At 38.1% G+C, this 17,750-nt stretch overlaps 1 protein-coding gene across 18 annotated transcripts in view; it reads right to left on the reverse strand.

The window, feature by feature from the left end:
* Positions 1-17,750, reverse strand: part of ABI3BP (ABI family member 3 binding protein) — a 306,112-nt gene that overhangs the window by 32,169 nt on the left and 256,193 nt on the right. For all 18 annotated transcript variants that reach the window (XM_055414325.2, XM_088836638.1, XM_055414393.2 and 15 more), the window contains 3 exons: positions 15,089-15,217; positions 14,289-14,357; positions 3,967-4,176 (listed from right to left, as the gene is read on the reverse strand). In XM_055414325.2, the coding sequence (XP_055270300.2) occupies positions 3,967-4,176; positions 14,289-14,357; positions 15,089-15,217 (408 nt within the window). The remainder of the gene's footprint in view (positions 1-3,966; positions 4,177-14,288; positions 14,358-15,088; positions 15,218-17,750) is intronic.

Genomic DNA, 17,750 nt, shown 5'->3' on the forward strand with positions numbered 1-17,750 from the left:
AAGGCTTTCAGAATAAGAGAATATAATTTACTAATATGTTTTCCTTGTTGTCAGTTGGGATTTCGTTTAATACATGTGATGAGATCACAAAGAGGATTACAAAAATCAAACAAAATACAACAACCACAAAAGCCCACTCAAAGACAGTTCTGTCAAAATGAAGAAAAACACAAGTGGTGGGCTTCGGGGAAAGTGGGAAGGTTGTGAGTTACTGGGACTTAAGCTGTTAGCTCTGAGACCAAAGGTAGGAGATAATATTGGAAATAAAACTGAAATTATAGGGTAACTCGTGGAGACTTATAATCACCAATTTTAATTTGGGAAGGGTCTTTAATGGTAAATTAAAAACATCCAAGATGGAGGACCACCTTTTCAGAATAATTTCCTATAACCATGCTTTTGAAAATTTTAAATTAGACTAGAAGGCAATGACCATTGTATCTGGACACATGAATGCAGCTTTTAAAAGACTACTGGCTGATATTTTTAGTATGTCTTCCTCAGACTCTCTGCTCCCAATCTATGTCTCAGTTGACTTTCTATTCTAACAGAGCATGGAAAGAGAGGGAGAGGGAGCATCCTGAATTCAGATATTTAAATTACACTTTTCCCTCAGCCATAAAGGGGCATTTACTAGAAAAAGAAGGGAGTAATTAGAATGGAAGCAAAACAGATTTTTTTTTAAGAAAAGGAAACTGTATGACTTAATGGAAAGAAACAGACCAAGCCACTTGCCTGGATCTCAGTCTCAGTTTTTGCCTCTGTAAAGTGTCCATAGTGTCTCTTAAGAGTGTTGCTCATAGGGATTAAAGTAGGAACATATGAAAAGTGCTTAATAGTATTTTGCTCAACAGGTGGTACCTATTATTATGTCTTTATTCTTTATTATCCCTGAGTTGTATCTTAAAACTTGAAAATTTGAAAGATTCCAGTTCAAAAGATTCAAGTGCTGATTAGTCATTGAAAGAGCAATTTATATGGTATTCCAGTTGGTTTATCCATGAAAGAAGTCACCTTCAAAAAGCATCTTTGTTTGGGTCATTCGTAATGTTTAAATGTTAATTTAATATGATTTTAGTCCTGAAACTTTGGAGTTTTCAAAATGGATCTAGAAGTTCCCTTCATAATTAAAAAGGTATTTAGAATTTTTCTCAGAATTCTTGTTTTAGAATTCTTGTTTTAGAATGTATGAATCTTTCCTTTTTAGTTTTTTAAAGTGATAATAGCTTTTTCATAAATGCACCAACATTCTAAAACTTTACCACCACCAACAAAAAAGCGTGTGTTCATATTTCTTATTTTAAGATAGGGGATTGAAGGTGGAATGATTGGGGAGAATGGAATTGTAGCATGTATATTATCATAAGTGACCAGTCCAGGTTCGACGCATAAATTTTCCTCTGTTCAAAAAAAAAAAAAACAAACAAAAAAAAAAACAGCTTCTTTAAGAGTAAGGATATAAGAAAATCTACAAAGAACTGACACTGAACACATGGTCTCTTTTACCTCCCTCAGCGGGTTTTGACCCCCTGATGAGATAACTCACTTAGAAGATAATCGTCTGTTATGAAGCCTGGGAGCATCATAGTCTGGTCAGTGCAGCATGAAAATAATAATGGTGGCACTACTGCGGCCAGTCCTACTGTTGCTGCTGCCGACAAATGTTAATTTAACAGCTTCAAATTTGTGCTGCATGAATTCTCTGTTAAGTTTTACACTCACAACAAACTGACAACAATGGGAATTATTATTACACATAAAAAACTAGAAGTTCAAAGAGGCTAATTATAGATTCAAGTTGCATTATCTAGAACATACCTGGCCTGGGATTTAAATCTATGTCCACATGCTCTTGACATATCACAAAATGACAACTTATGACTAACCTAACTTTAAGTTGTCGAAGGATCTAGGCTATGGCCAATCTCTATTGTGTAGCTATTTCTACTTTAGTGTAGAAGGGTCATGGAGAAGCATCAGAATTTGGATGTATTTACTAGAGGTGACTACATGCCTATCAATTAGAAGAAAGATTACTGACAGAAGTCAACTAGAGAAATGAAGAATATGTTCCCTTTCTTTTGTTACCTTTCTTAATCCTTTCCCGAAAATCCATTTCTAATGATATGAGAATTAATATCTGTATTATCTGGACTACTGGTTTATAAAAGATTATATTTGAAATCAAGTGGTATTTAATGGAAAAAATAGATCATTGGGGCATATGGTTCAGTGTTTAAATATAAACTAAGTAAATGGTGACTAAATACTGACTTATTTCTATGTATAAAATATTATTATAGATGTGGTCCTTATCCATGAAAATTGTTATCATAAATCTAGTATCTAGTGAAAGATCTCAAAAGCTCATTAACATTTAATAATATTAATAATAATGTCAAAACTAATTGGTTAGATAAAGTATATCCTATTTATGATACTTTGAGATTACAGATTTATATAATTTTAAAAAGCTATCCTTTATATCATGATAAAAGGAAAATACAGAAAGGAAAATCCTGCTGTTTTCAAAAGCTAAATCATACCCAAGTGAATATGTATTAGATTATTAGACATATTAGATTAACCAATGCCAATTTGATGTTCTATATCTTTAAGGGAAGTGAAATTTTTATAAATTGTTTGGTCTTGTGAGAACTAAGTCTCAGACTATTACAGGAACTCCTTATTAGCACTGCATATGGATTGAGAATTTTAAACCTATTAATACATGTAGATAACCAATACTTAGAAATTGATTGATTTTTAGATATTGGGATGATAGTACATACTGGCATAATCCCAAGTAAAGATAACTAGTCAAAACTGCATGAGAAAGGAAATTCACAAAATATGTTCATTTTTTTAAAAGGCCAGGTAAGCAAAGATAAGCTGCTGAATTTGAGCAAACCCTGGGAGATAATGAAGGACAGGGAAGCCTGGTGTGCTGTAGTCCATGGGGTCGCAAAGAGCTGGACATGACTTAGCTGCTTACACTGGAAGCTGCCCAGACTAAATGGTTTTGTTTGAGGAGAAATAGCTGCTGTTTTGTCCTTTATTCAAGGAAAACTTTTTGGCAGCTTCTGAATCTCCCACTCACCTCACCCTGCGTACTGCTCTCTACTCCCTCTGACAGCCTCTCAGTGGGCCCCTCTGTTCCATCTGCCCACCTTGGGCACGTGGAAGCAGGACATGCATGTCCTCACATTATTTGCTTCATCCTCTAGCTGATTTGGGTGGTTAGTCATCCCACCCTTCCCTCTTCTCTCTAGTCTGACTCTCTTGTTCACTATGGAAAATTAAAAACCCACATAACAAATCAAAGAGTGACTCAGAGTTTCTTATTTTTCATTATCATCTTTATGAGGAGTAGCAGAATCAAAATTCCCTGAGATGGGCAGAAAATTGACCAGGAATATAATTTTTTAAAACTATACCTGTGGCTGATTCATGCTGATATACGGCAGAAATCAACACAATGTTGTAAAGCCATTATCTTTCAGTTAAAAATAAATTTAAAGTAAAAAATTCTCATAAAATGACTGAAATAATGTTTAGCCTGCTTCAAAGTTCTAGGTCAATCTAGAAATTGGGATGGTGAAAGAAAAATTGGTTTAAATACTATTAGCAGTGGCAACTTCTCATATGTTATTTGTAATTTTCTGGTAATGGAAAGACTAGATATACCTTCACATTGAGAAAAAGTTCTGAGAGGAGAAAGAAGATATATAACTTAAGAGATCTGCTAGGTTAACAGTGAGACCATAACCAGGACAAAGATGATCTTTCCCATCTTATGACATTTTTGAAAATCATCTGCCACAGAGACAGCAGAACTCTGCAGGGACTTGCAGTTCCTGAGATACATCACCCAGGGACACAGTCTGACTTAAGGGACCACATTCCCAAAGCATCATCTTATCCATGTTTCCCACCATAGCAATAGTCCACATGCTATGCTTTTACCAGTGACAGTGTCATTGAGTGGCTTATCCCAGTCCAAGATGACAAAGGAGGGACACCCTTCCACAGTGACAACAGTGAGGTTGGTAGGTGGGTTCTGCGGTGGGCTGGTAGCATTCCCCTCTGTGGCCTCCTCTTTGGGAAATCTCTTGACAGAGTCAGTGATGGAGCATGGGCTGTTGTCAGGCTTTTGGATATACCGCACGTGAGGACCTAAGAAAGAGAGGACATTGAGCATTTTGTTTTTTTGAGCTTGTAAAAAAGGTGGAGGAGAACTCATAAGTAAAACAATCTGTTTGAGGATATTTGATCTAATACTATAAGCAGATGGATGAAAGCCGTGATGTGGATGGTTTGACTTTGTGAAAATCCAGAATCCTATCTTTGGGATACATGATATGGATGATACTATTGATTTAATTTTCTAAATAGGTTTAGCTTATGCTAATATCCAAAAGTAATTTGGTTTAAACTGCATAATTTATGGGGTACTGGAAAGAGTACTCAAAGGATCTTGGTTCAGTAGTGGGAAATGATTTGCCTTACACTAAAATATAGTTCTGGTCCAGGCTCAGAAAGATCGAGTGATTTTAAGTTATTTAATTGCACCCCAGAATAAAATCCAACAATATTTTAGGAATAACAAACATATACAGCATCCAACGGGCTTCCCTTGTAGCTCAGTCGGTAAAGAATCTGCCTGTAATGGAGGAGACCTGGTTTCGATACCTGGGTTTGATTCCTGGGTCAGGAAGATCCCCTGAAGAAGGAAATGGCAATCCACTCCAGTATTCTTGCCTGGAAAATCCCATGGACAGAGGAGCCTGGCGGGTTATAGTCCATGGGGTCACAAGAGTCGGACACGACTTAGTGACTAAACCACCACCACAGCACCCAACTGGATAAATTCCTTACAGGAAGATATTACCCATAATGAGAAAAATAAATCATTTGGAGTCAAACTGGAACTTGCATAGATGTTAGAATCATCGGACAAGGACAATAAAAGTTATTATCACTATAATCCACATGGTCAAAAAGTTAAGAAACGGAAGATATAAAAAAAGACCCAAATTAAATTTCTAGAGATCATCAAAGAGAGCAGAGAAGAAAAGACATTTTAGGACAACAAAGAAGGATCGTGGCAGATTTGTCATCGTAAAGAAAGCAAGTGAGAAGGCAACAGAAAGATGTCCTTATATATTAAAGAACAAAAACCAAAACAACAACAACAAAAATCATCTAGAATTCTATAACTAGTGAAAATATCTTAAAAGAAACAAGCCAAATATTTTTTAGACATACAAAAGCTGAAAGAATTCATGACTAGCACACCCAACCTATAAGGAAGATTCACGGAAGTTCTCTGGGCAGAAGGAAAATGACGCCGGGTGGAAATACGGCTGCACACAAAGGAATGATGAGCACTGGAAATGGTAACTATATAAGTAACTATTCATAATATTTATCTTATTATTTAATTCTCTCTAAAAGATAGCTTATTGTAAAAATAATTACAATTTAGTGTGATCTGTATAACATGCAAAAGTAAAGTAATAGCCCAACAGCCAGGAAAGAAAAGCTGCTGTACTAATGCGAAGTTCTTATACTTCACATTCCACTGTTTATGAAGTTGTGGAATATCACTGGAAGGTAGACTGTGAAGTTAAGGACACATTTTATGAACCCCAAATTATTCACTAAAATAACAAAACAAAGTTATAGCTAAGAGGACAACAAAAAAGGTAAAATGGAATCATAAAAATATTCAGTCCAAAAGAAGACTGAAAAAGAAGAGGGAAAAAAGAATAGATGGAACAAATAAAAAGTAATAGCAAGATGATAATAGATTTAAACCTAATCATATCAGCAAAGAATATTACCATGAACAAAAAAAGGTCACTTTATAATGATAAAGAATCAATTCATTAGTTTATTACAATCCTAAGTAATTGAGGTCTATACCTGAATACAGACCTTTAGTATACATGGAGCAAAAAAAAAAATAAAAGAAGAAGAAAGTAGAAAAAAATCTACAATTAGAGCTAGAGATTTTGGTATTCTCTCATTTACTGATAGAACAAGTTGACAGAAAATCACAAAGGATATAAAAGAATTGCACAATATTTGCACAAGCAAACTGACTTAATTGACATTTTCATAGAACACTTGTTATGGACTGAATTTTGTTTTCCTAAAATTCCTATGTTGAAGATTTAACTTCCAATATGAGAAATCAAATCTGATAATACCTTGAAATAAAGCTTCTGGTCTCTAGAACTGTGAAAGAATAAATTTTGATTGCTTAAGCCAAAGTCTATAGTATTTTGTTTTGGCAGCCCTGGCAAACTAATACAATATTCCACTTAAGACCAGGAAGATACACATTCAAGTATACACAAAACATACACACCAAGATATACTATATTCTGGGCCATAAAAAATGTCTCAATAAATTTAAAATGACTCAGGAAATACAGAGTATATTATAACAATGGAGTCATTAATAAAAATCAGTAACAGAATGATCTCTTGAAAATCTTGAAATATTTGGAAATTAAGTACCTACTTCTAATAAGCCAAAGAAGAAATCAAAAGGAAATTTAAAAGTATTATGAATAGGGTAAAACTGAATACACAGTATATCAAACATTTTTAGAGGCTGCTTAAATAATACCTAGGGAAAATGTTATAGCACTGAATTTCATATTTAAAAAGAAGAGAGGTCTCAAATCATCTTGAACCTTAAGAAATTAGAAGAGCAAATTAAACTCAAATTAAGCAGAAAAAGGAATAATAAAGAGCAAAGTAAAAATAAATGAAATGGAAAACAGAAAAATAATACACAAAATAAATGAAACCCAAAATTGAACTTTTTAGAAGATCAAAAGAACTGATAAACCGACAGTGTGGCTGATTAGGCAAAAGAGAAAAAAGGCACATATAACCAATAACAGGAAAGAGAGAGGTGACATCATTACAAATTATTCAGATATCAAAATAAAAGAGAATGAAAATGAAATAAAATGAAATAAATTTGACAACTTAGATGATATAGACCAATAACTTGAAAGACAAAAATTATGAAAGCTCACTATGGAAGCAAGTATACTGGATATTCCTATACCTATTAATGAAAAGAAAGAAAGAAAAGAAAGTGAAGTCACTCAGTTGTGTCTGACCCCTTGCTACCCCATGGACTGTAGTCTACTAGGCTCCTCCATCCATGGAATTTTCCAGCAAGAGTACTGGCGTGGGTTGCCATTTCCTTCTCCAATTAAAATGAATCACAAGTAAAACACTTCTTACAAAGAGAATGTGAGGCTCAGATGACTTTACTGGTGAATACTGACAAATATTTAGGGAAGAAGCAATAATAATTCTAAACCCTTTCAGAAAATTGAAAAGTTCAGTATTATTTTGACACTAAAACTTGACTAGATTTTACAAGAAAAGAAAATAACAGTCCAATATCCCAACTGAATACAATTCTAAACAAAATTTTAGGGAATTAAATCAATGATATATTAAAATGAGAATACACTATAACCAAGGGGAATTTGTCCCTGGAATGCAAAGTTAATCTACAATCCAAGAACAATTACTTTATCATATTAACACACACACACACAAGAAAAAACTTATAATTATCTCAATAAAGCCAGAAAAATCATTAGACGTAATCTAGCATTCATTTCTGATAACAATTCTCACTAGAGCAGGAATAGAAGAGAACTTTCTCAACTCAATAAGGACATCTATGAAAAAACCACAGTTAACAACATAATTAATGATGAAAGACTAAATGGTTTTTCTATAAGATAAGGAATAAGAAAAAGATATCAATCCTCACTTTCAATTCAGTGTTTTTTTGGAGGTTCTAGCCAGTATAGAAAAGCAAGAAAAAAGGTACTCAAGTTGGAAAGGAGGAAGTAAAACCTTCCTCTTAGATGACATAGTTCTGTATACAGAAAACCCAGCATATCTACAAAAAAATCTACAGAGCTTTGCAAGATTGTAGAATATAAAATCACTGTACAAAAAAATCAGTTGTTTTTCTATATATTAGCAGTGAACAATAGAAAACTGAACTTAAAATGCTACTTTTATGTTTTATTTCACTGAAACTAAAAATCATTGGTGAGAGAAATGAATAATACCTAAATAAATGGTGAGATATACCATGTTTATAAGTAGGAGGAGAAGAGTGTACAGCTGTCAATGCTTTCTAACTGACTTGCAGATTCAGTGAAATTCTAATAAAAATATGAGCAGGCTATTTTTCTTTAGACATTGAAAAATTCATCCTAAGATTTAGCTAGGAATACAAAAGGACCTCGGTTCAGTCAGTTCAGTTCAGTCGCTCAGTCGTGTCTGACTCTTTGCGACCCCATGAATCACAGCACTCCAGGCCTCCCTGTCCATCACCAACTCCCGGAGTACACTCAAACTCATGTCCATCGAGCTGGTGATGCCATCCAGCCATCTCATTCTCTGTCGTCCCTGTCTCCTCCCGCCCCCAATCCCTCCCAGCATCAGAGTCTTTTCCGATGAGTCAACTCGTCGCATGAGGTGGCCAAAGTATTGCAGTTTCAGTTTTAGCATCAGTCCTTTCAATGAACACCCAGGATTGATGTCCTTTAGAATGGACTGGTTGGATCTCCTTGCAGTCCAAGGGACTCTCAAGAGTCTTCTCCAGCACCACAGTTCAAAAGCATCAATTCTTCGGCGATCAGCTTTCTTCACAGTCCAATTCTCACATCCATACATGACCACGGGAAAAACCATAGCCTTGACTAGACGGACCTTGGTTGGCAAAGTAATGTCTCTGCTTTTTAATATACTATCTAGGTTGGTCATGACTTTCCTTCCAAGGAGTGTCTTTTAATTTCATGGCTGCAATCAGCATCCGCAGTGATTTTGGAGCCCCCAAAAATAAAGTCTGACACTGCTTCCACTGTTTTTCCATCTATTTCCCATGAAGTGATGGGACCAGATGCTATGATCTTTGTTTTCTGAATGTTGAGCTTCAAGCCAAACTTTTCACTCTCCTCTTTCACTTTCATCAAGAGGCTTTTTAGTTCCTCTTCACTTTCTGCCATAAGGGTGGTGTCTGCATATCTGAGGTTATGGATATTTCTCCCAGCAATCTTGATTCCAGCTTGTGCTTCTTCCAGCCCAGCGTTCCTCATGATGAACTCTGCATATAAGTTAAATAAGCAGGGTGACAATATACAACTTTGACGTACTCCTTTTCCTATTTGGAACCAGTCTGTTGTTCCATGTCCAGTTCTAACTGTTGCTTCCTGACCTGCATACAGGTTTCTCAAGAGGCAGGTCAGGTGGTCTGGGATTCCCATCTCTTTCAGAATGTTCCACAGTTTATTGTGATCCACACAGTCAAAAGCTTTGGCATAGTCAATGAAGCAGAAAAATATGTTTTTCTGGAACTCTCTTGCTTTCTCCATGATCCAGCGGATGTTGGCAATTTGATCTCTGGTGCCTCTGCCTTTTCTAAAACCTGCTTGAATATCTGGAAGTTCATGGTTCACATATTGCTGAAGCCTGGCTTGGAGAATTTTGAGCATGAGTTTACTAGTGTGTGAGATGAGTGCAAGGACCTAGAATCACCAAAACAACTTTAGAGAAATAAAAACCGTGTTGGAGAACTAACACAACTTGATTGCAGCACTTATCATAAAACCACAGCAATCCAGACACTGCGGTATTGATGGACAGGTAGCTAAATAGATCAATGGAACAACCAGAGAACACCTAAATAGTTCCATGTATATATGGACAATCAGTTTTTGACAAAGGTACAAGTTAAATTCAGTGGAGGAACAATAATTTTTCAACAAATATGGTGGAACAGTTTGATATCCTTAAGAAAATAAACTTGCATTCATATCTTGTATTATATACACAATTTGACTCAAAATGGATCATAGACTTAAATGTAAAAGTAGAAACTTTCTACAAGGAAACAGAGGAGAAATTTCTAGAAGGAAACAGAGGAACTCTTTGTGATCTCTGATTAGTCAATGATTTCTTAAATGTAACACCAAAGATGCAATCTATAAAAAACCAAATCAATAAAGCAAGCTTCATTAAAATTAAGAAAGAAGCCACACAGGGAGAAAATGTTTGTGAAACATGTACCTGAAAAAGACCTTCAACCCAGAAAATATAAAGACTCTTAAAACTCAACAGTAAGAAAATAAGCAACACAATAAAAATATAGAAAAAATTTAAAGAGACACATCAAAAAGGATATACAGATGGCCAATAAGGACATGAAAAGATGTTCAGCATCCTTAGTCATTAGGGATATGCAAAATAAAATCACTGATACTACTACATTCTTTTTCAGTTCAGTTCAGTTCAGTCGCTCAGTCGTGTCTGACTCTCCGCGACCCCATGAATCACAGCACGCCAGGCCTCCCTATACATCACCAACTCCCGGAGTTCACAAACTCATGTCCACAGAGTCGGTGATGCCATCCAGAGGTTGACCATACTAAGTGTTGGAAAAGATATGGAGGAACTGGAACCATCATACACTGCTGACAGAAAGGCAAAACAGTACAACTGCTGTGAAAAACAGTTTGGCAGTTCCTTAAAATGTTAAATATACACTTACATATGATCTAGCCATTCCCCTTATAGGAATTTGTCCAAAAAGAATGAAAGCATATGTCTACACAAAGACTTGTACATGAATGGTCATAGAATAGTGTACTTTACTGGTAATGTAAAAATGCTGGAAATAACCCAAATGTCATGAAGTTTTAATAAATTATTATATATCTATGCAATAGAATACTCATAAGCAATAAAAGAGGAGAGTGAAAAGGTTGGCTTGAAGCTCAACATTCAGAAAACAAAGATCATGGCATCTGGTCCCATCACTTCATGGGAAATAGATGGAAAAACAGTGGAGACAGTGTCAGACTTTATTTTTTGGGTTCCAAAATCACTGCAGATGCTGATTGCAGCCATGAAATTAAAAGACGCTTACTCCTTGGAAGGAAAGTTATGACCAACCTAGAGAGTATATTAAAAAGCAGAGACATTACTTTGCCAACAAAGGTCTGTCTAGTCAAGGCTATGGTTTTTCCTGTGGTCATGTATGGATGTGAGAGTTGGACTGTGAAGAAAGCTGATCGCCCAAGAATTGATGCTTTTGAACTGTGGTGTTGGAGAAGACTCTTGAGAGTCCCTTGGACTGCAAGGAGATCCAACCAGTCCATTCTAAAGGACATCAATCCTGGGTGTTCATTGAAAGGACTGATGCTAAAACTGAAACTGCAATACTTTGGCCACCTCATGGAATGAGTTGACTTACTGGAAAAGACTCTGATGCTGGGAAAGGTTGGGGGCGGGAGGAGATGGGGATGACAGAGAATGAGATGGCTGGATGGCATCACCGACTCAATGGACATGAGTTTGAGTGAACTCCAGGAGTTGGTGATGGACAGGGAGGCCTGGCGTGCTGTGATTCATGGGGTCACAGAGAGTCTGACATGACTGAGCAACTGAACTGAACTGAAGCAATAAAAAGGAATAGACTGTTGATACATATACCAACATGGATGCATCATCAAATAGTTATGATAAGTAAAAGAAATCAGAAAGGAAGTTCATAATATATTATTTTCTATTATGTGAAATCCCAAAAATGCATACTAGTCTGTAAAGATGATGCAGTTAAAGTGCTGCACACAATATGACAGCAAATCTGGAAAACTCAGCTGTGGTCACAGGACTAGAAAAGGTCAGTTTTCATTTCAATCCCAAAGAAAGGCAATGCCGAAGAATTTTCAAACTACCATACAACTGTGCTCATTTCACATGCTAGCAAGGTAATGCTCAAAATCCTTCAAACTAGATTTCAACAGTAGGTGAACCAAGAACTTCCAGATGTATAAGTTGGGTTTAGAAAAGGAAGAGGGACAAGTGATCAAATTGCCATCATCTGTTGGATCACAGAAAAAGCAAGAAAATTCTAGAAAAATATCTACTTCTGCTTCATTGACCACTGAAGGCTTTGACTATGTGGATCACAACAAACTGTGGAAAATTCTTAAAGACATGGGAATACCAGACCACCTTCCCTGCCTCCTGAGAAATCTGTATGCAGGTCAAGAAGCAACAGTTAGAACTGAAAATGGAACAATGGAATGGTTAAAAATTGGGAAAACAGTATATCAAGGCCATATATCGTCCCTCTGTCATTTAACTCATATGCAGAGTACATTATGGGAAATGTCAGCCTGGATGAATCACAAGCTGGGATCAAGATTGCTGGAAGAAACATCAACAACCTCAGATATGCAGATGATACCACTCTAATGGCAAAAAGCGAAGAGGAACTAAAGAACCTCTTGATGAAAGTGAAACACGAGAGTGAAAAAGCTGGCTTAAAACTCAACATTCAAAAAACTAAGATCATGACTTTGGGTCCCACCATTTCATGGCAAATAGATGGGGGAAAAGTGGAAACAGTGACAGATTTTCTTTTCTTGGGCTTCAAAATCACTGCAGACAGTGATTACAGCCATGAAATTAAAAGATGCTTGCTCCTTGGAAGAAAAGTTATGACAAACCTAGACAGCATATTAAAAAGTAGAGACATTACTTTGCTGACAAAGGTCCATCTAGTTAAAGCTATGGTTTTTCCAGTAGTCATGTATGGATTTGAGAGTTGGCTATAAAGAAGGCTGAGTGCCAAAGAATTGATGCTTTCGAATTACAGTGCTGAAGAATTTTGAGAGTCCCTTGGACAGTAGGAGATCAAACGAGTCAATCCTAAAGGAAATCAACCCTGAATATTCATTGGAAGGGCTGATGCTGAAGCTCCAATATTTTGGTCACATGATGTGAAGAGCCAACTCACTGGAAAATATCCTGATGCTGGGAAAGAATGAGGGCAGGAGAAGAAGGGGGCAACAGAGGATGTGATGGTTAGATGGCATCACTGACTTGATGGACACGAGTTTGAGCAAACTCCAGGAGATAGTGAAGGACAGGGAAGCCTGGCATACTGTAGTCCATGGGGTCACAAAGAGCTGGACATGAACTGGTCACTGAAAAACAATAGCAACAATCTATAATATAGTTACCTTGAGACTAGAGGTTAGGTGGGAGAAGTGAAGAGAAGGGATTATAAATGTACATGGTGAAACTTTTTGAGGTGTTTCATGTACTCATTATCTTGATTGTGATGATGGTTGCATGAATATATACACGAGTCGGACACGACTGAGCGACTGAACTGAACTGAATTGACTGATACTTCAGAAAAACAGATCACAAAAGGAAACACTGGTCTATATCATATAATATCTTTACTTTGGAGATTAGATTACGGTTCAAAAATATTCTCTATATTCATGGAAAGAGTATATTTCCCCTATCTTCAATTTGAGCTTAGCTCTGCGACTTTCTTTTGCCGTTGCATAAATTTTCCTCTGTTCATTTCTTTGCATTTGTGCTTTTTTAATAAAAATACTTTTAACTGTAAAGAAAAAAAAATTATAAAAAATAAATAAATAAATTTTGAGAAAGTCACCAAAAAAAAATAAAATAAAATAATTTAAAAAAAAAAGAATATTGGCAGGTATAATACAAGGAGGTTGAAACGTTGTTGTATTATATCTGGACTCCTTCTCTCTTTACTTTGTATTGTTAGAACAGCTTCTCCTGGGTCACTGTTAGTCTTTCATCTTGGGTACCAAAATGAACAGATGTGGAGCAGACCTTAGCCTAACCCATAAGAGACCCAGCTGTACCTGCTGCTAGAAACAGAATCACCCAGCTAAGCACATCCTAAATCAGCTGACCTCCATGTGACTTGTAGACACATGAGAAATAAATCCTTTTTAGGGTATGCTACTAGGCTTCCCTGATGGCTTAGTGGTAAAGAATCTGCCTGCCAATGGAGGGGACACAGGTTCAAACCCTGATCCAGGAAGATACCACATGCCACGGGGCAACCAAGCTCATGGACCAAGACTATTAAGCCTGTGCTCTAGAGCCCAGTAGCCACAACCACTGAAGCCTGTGTGCCTTTAGAGCCCATGCTCTGCAACAAGTGAAGCCACTGCAATGAGAAGCTCTTTCACTGCAACTAGAGAGTAGCCTCTGCTTGCCGCAACTAGAGAAAAGTTCATGCAGCAAAGAATACCCAACACAGCCAGAAATAAACATCAAAAAAAGAATATACCGCTAAGATTTTGTAGTTACTACACAGCAACAGTTGACTAATATACCCACCAAAGATAGTTTTCTTAAAAGTAAGATTTGTAGCCAATCATACGTACCTTTGAATCTGGGCTTCCCAAGAGGATCAGTTTCTCTTGTTGGACTTGAGCTAAAGTCAGTCATGTTATCTGAGGATGGATGATACAAAGAAAAAGTAGTAAAGGCTATAAATATTTATAATGCCTCCTGCTCAATTGCTTGCAACTTTGATTTCCATATTATTATAATCCATATTATTCACATTTCAAGGCCTTTAACTGTGTCCTGCTGCAGGTGTTCTGCAGAGTAATAAATGGTTTAAAGATTACAACTGGGCTTCCCTTGTAGGTCAGTTGGTAAAGAATCTGCCTACAATGCAGGAGACACAGGGTTCGATTCCCAGGTCAGGAAGATCCCCTGGAGAAGGAAATGGCAACCAACTCCAGTATTCTTGACTGGAGAATCCCATGGACAGATGAACTTGGCAGGCTACAGCCCATGGGGTCGCAAGAGTCAGATATGGCTTAGCGACCAAACCACCACCACCAAAGATTACAACCAAATAGCTAATACGCATTCATATATTAAGTTATGTGTGGTTATGAATGACATGTGATTTAGGAATAAGGACTGGGTAATCTAGATCTTTTGAGGAAGACTTCATTAAAGATCTTGGCACTTTCTTCTCTGTCTGCAAAGGAAAGGAGCACATTCCACAGTAAGACAATTGGAAGTAAGTGTAATTTTAAATTAAAATGTCCCTATCAGTTATAAAATTGAGTAAAATGTATTGATCCAGAACTGAGACTCTTTTCTCTAATTTGAAATCCTCTGATACTTTGTGGCTAAGCATCCAGTGGGACTTGACTGACATACTCACCAAGATCTTCTCCTGAGGCAGGAACTGTTGGTTGCTTTTTATCTGTCTCCATTCTCTCCAAGGGGGCTTCTGTAGGTCCGAGTGTTGCCCTCAAGGGTGGGGAAGTTACTCGGCCTGATGAAATGATTCCTATAATGCAGAGCCAAAGGAGTCAGGTTTTGTAGGGAGCCCTGCAGAGTTCTCCATTTACCTATTCAAGAAATATTTATTAAGCACTTACCATGTGACTTGGCACTACATGCCAGGATTAGAGAGAAAATAAGACCTGGTGTCCTTGATTGATTGGGAGATATGTGTAAGCCAAATTATACTGAAGCATTATAAATATTGTGAAAGCATAAGACACGGTCTCAGAGAAGACAAGTCCATGGGGAAAGATGATGGGTGCTGGGGGTAAGATAGGAATGCCTTCCTAGAGGGTGTGCCAATAAAGAGGAAAAGTGATCAGTAGGTAGGCATGAGAGCTGTATTCTAGGTGGAGTTTATAGGAAGAACACAGTCAGGGAAGCATAAAGTCATGTGGCACATTGAATTTGAAGGTATGAGAGCCAAGAGTGCCAGGAAGCAATGAAAGCAGAGTGGGGGGTGGGCAGGAAAGGGCAGTTCATGGAGGGCCTTGCATACCATGGATTTAGATATTATTTTTAGATGACAAGGGCCCATTAAAAATTTTTCGCTAGGGAAGTAACATGACCAGATAAGGAGAGAGTGAACAGTTAGGTTGCAAGGCTGGTGGCAGACAGAGAAATCAAGAACTAAAGCAGTTGTGTAGGCAAGGACAGAGGAGAACTATGTAAGCAGCAATGAAACTGGATGGAAGGGGTTTTACATGAAAGATGTCAAGAGGATGGAGCGGCCAGACTATAGATTAAATGATAGGCGTGGGAGATGGCGGGGGAAGAAGAAAAGGTTTATAAGGTAATGACTGTGATTCTGGCCTAGTGGCCAGACCAGTGTTACTCTGAGATGCTGTATTCAACAATGTCTCCTCTGCTCTAAAAACACATGGAGGTCTCCCAAATAGGATCCATCCCAAGGTCTATGCAAATACAGGTCGAATAGAGTGGAGGCTAGTAGTAGTGTTAGTCGCTCAGTTGTATCCAACTCTCTGTGACTCTATGGGCTATAGCCCACCACTCCTCTGTCCAAGGGATTCTCCAGGCAAGAATACTGGAGTGGGTAGCCATTCCCTACTCCAGGGGATCTTCCCAACCCAGGGGTTGGACCCAGGTCTCCTGCATCGCAGGTAGATCCTTTACCGTCTGAGCTACAATCTGTCATAGAGTGGAGGCTAGATTAGCTTTTACAGTCTTCATGGGAAAAGGAATTGTTCTCAGGTGATAGAGAGTCAAAGAGTAAGGACTGACCTAAGGACTGTGGCCCAGCATGGAATCATGGATGATGGGCTCCTGGTCCTGCTGGGAGTGAGCCCCAGTGAGAGGACAAGTGAAAACCATGAGATGCTGCGCTGCTGCCAGCAGGAGCTTTTTTGAGTGGGTAGAGCCAGCAGGAAATGCTTGGATGGTATTTTCATCCTGCCTAGGAGAGCAGGACTGAGAGGCCTCAGTAGATCTGGAGATGGGGGACAGGTGGAGATGCCTCGTGGGAGCCTAAGGCTGTGCTCAGAGGCACATGTGTGAGAAGGCATGTTTTCAGAGAACTCCCAGAACATTGAGCTGATTTCTTGAATTCCATATGCACTTTCTGTGATGGTCATCAGACCAGATGTGTACAACTGATCTCATTTGTGTTTGGCTCCTCAGTGTAGGGCTTCCATGGTGGCTCAGATTGTAAAGAATCTGCCTGCAATGTGGGAGACCTGGGTTCGATCCCTGGGTCAGGAAGATCCCCTGGTGAAGGGAATGGCAACCCACTCCAATATTCTTGACTGGAGAATTCCATGGACAGAGTAGCCTGGCCGGCTACAGTCCATGGGATCACAAAGAGTAGGACACAAATGAGCAACTAACACTTTCACTTTCTTTCCTCAAGGTAGACATTTCTTTTGAATTAGAGATGGATAGCAAAGGGTGGGGAGGGTGCCAGAGTTAATCTCAGAAGTGGGATGTGTTTATACCATCCCACAGGCTGGATGAGTTATACCAAAGCTACATTTATTGATGGGAGTGAACAAGGTTTTACATGGCAGGAACCAGGGCCATGGAGCTGCAGCTGAAGACACACAGCCTTTCAGGAGAGCTCTGTTGAGGGAGGTTCCCTTAACTCTTCCATGAAGGACACTGGAGCATCACTTTCAGTCTGACCTGAAAGCTATAGAAGCTCAAGTCTCAGCTGCCCCAGGTTACAATTAATGAAGAAAACCTGGTGTCCTCACTGGGGCCATGTCCCTAGACCTTGACTCAAGCAGGTACCACCAGCATGGATGATAGGCTGATTCCCCCTTCAGCTGATGGGAAAACAACCCAGAGGCCACTGTCCCCTAGTACATCATGGAAGCTTCTCCACCACATCCTCCTTTCATCCTATGAAAAGAGTGACATCCATGCCCTTTCTCATAAATCCTTCAGTTTCATCTTCCACAGTTGTACTTAACAGTGTTATCCTGATTCCCACTACAGAATATTTAGGAGATAGACATGAGGGAAGAGGGGGGAAAAGATGGAGAACATGCTGTGATCTGCTGGCAGGTCCAGTGGAACAG

The sequence above is a fragment of the Moschus berezovskii genome, chromosome 1 (assembly GCF_049115385.1).
Source record: "Moschus berezovskii isolate FMDL1 chromosome 1, NW_MosBer_1.0, whole genome shotgun sequence".
NCBI lineage: Eukaryota > Metazoa > Chordata > Mammalia > Artiodactyla > Moschidae > Moschus > Moschus berezovskii.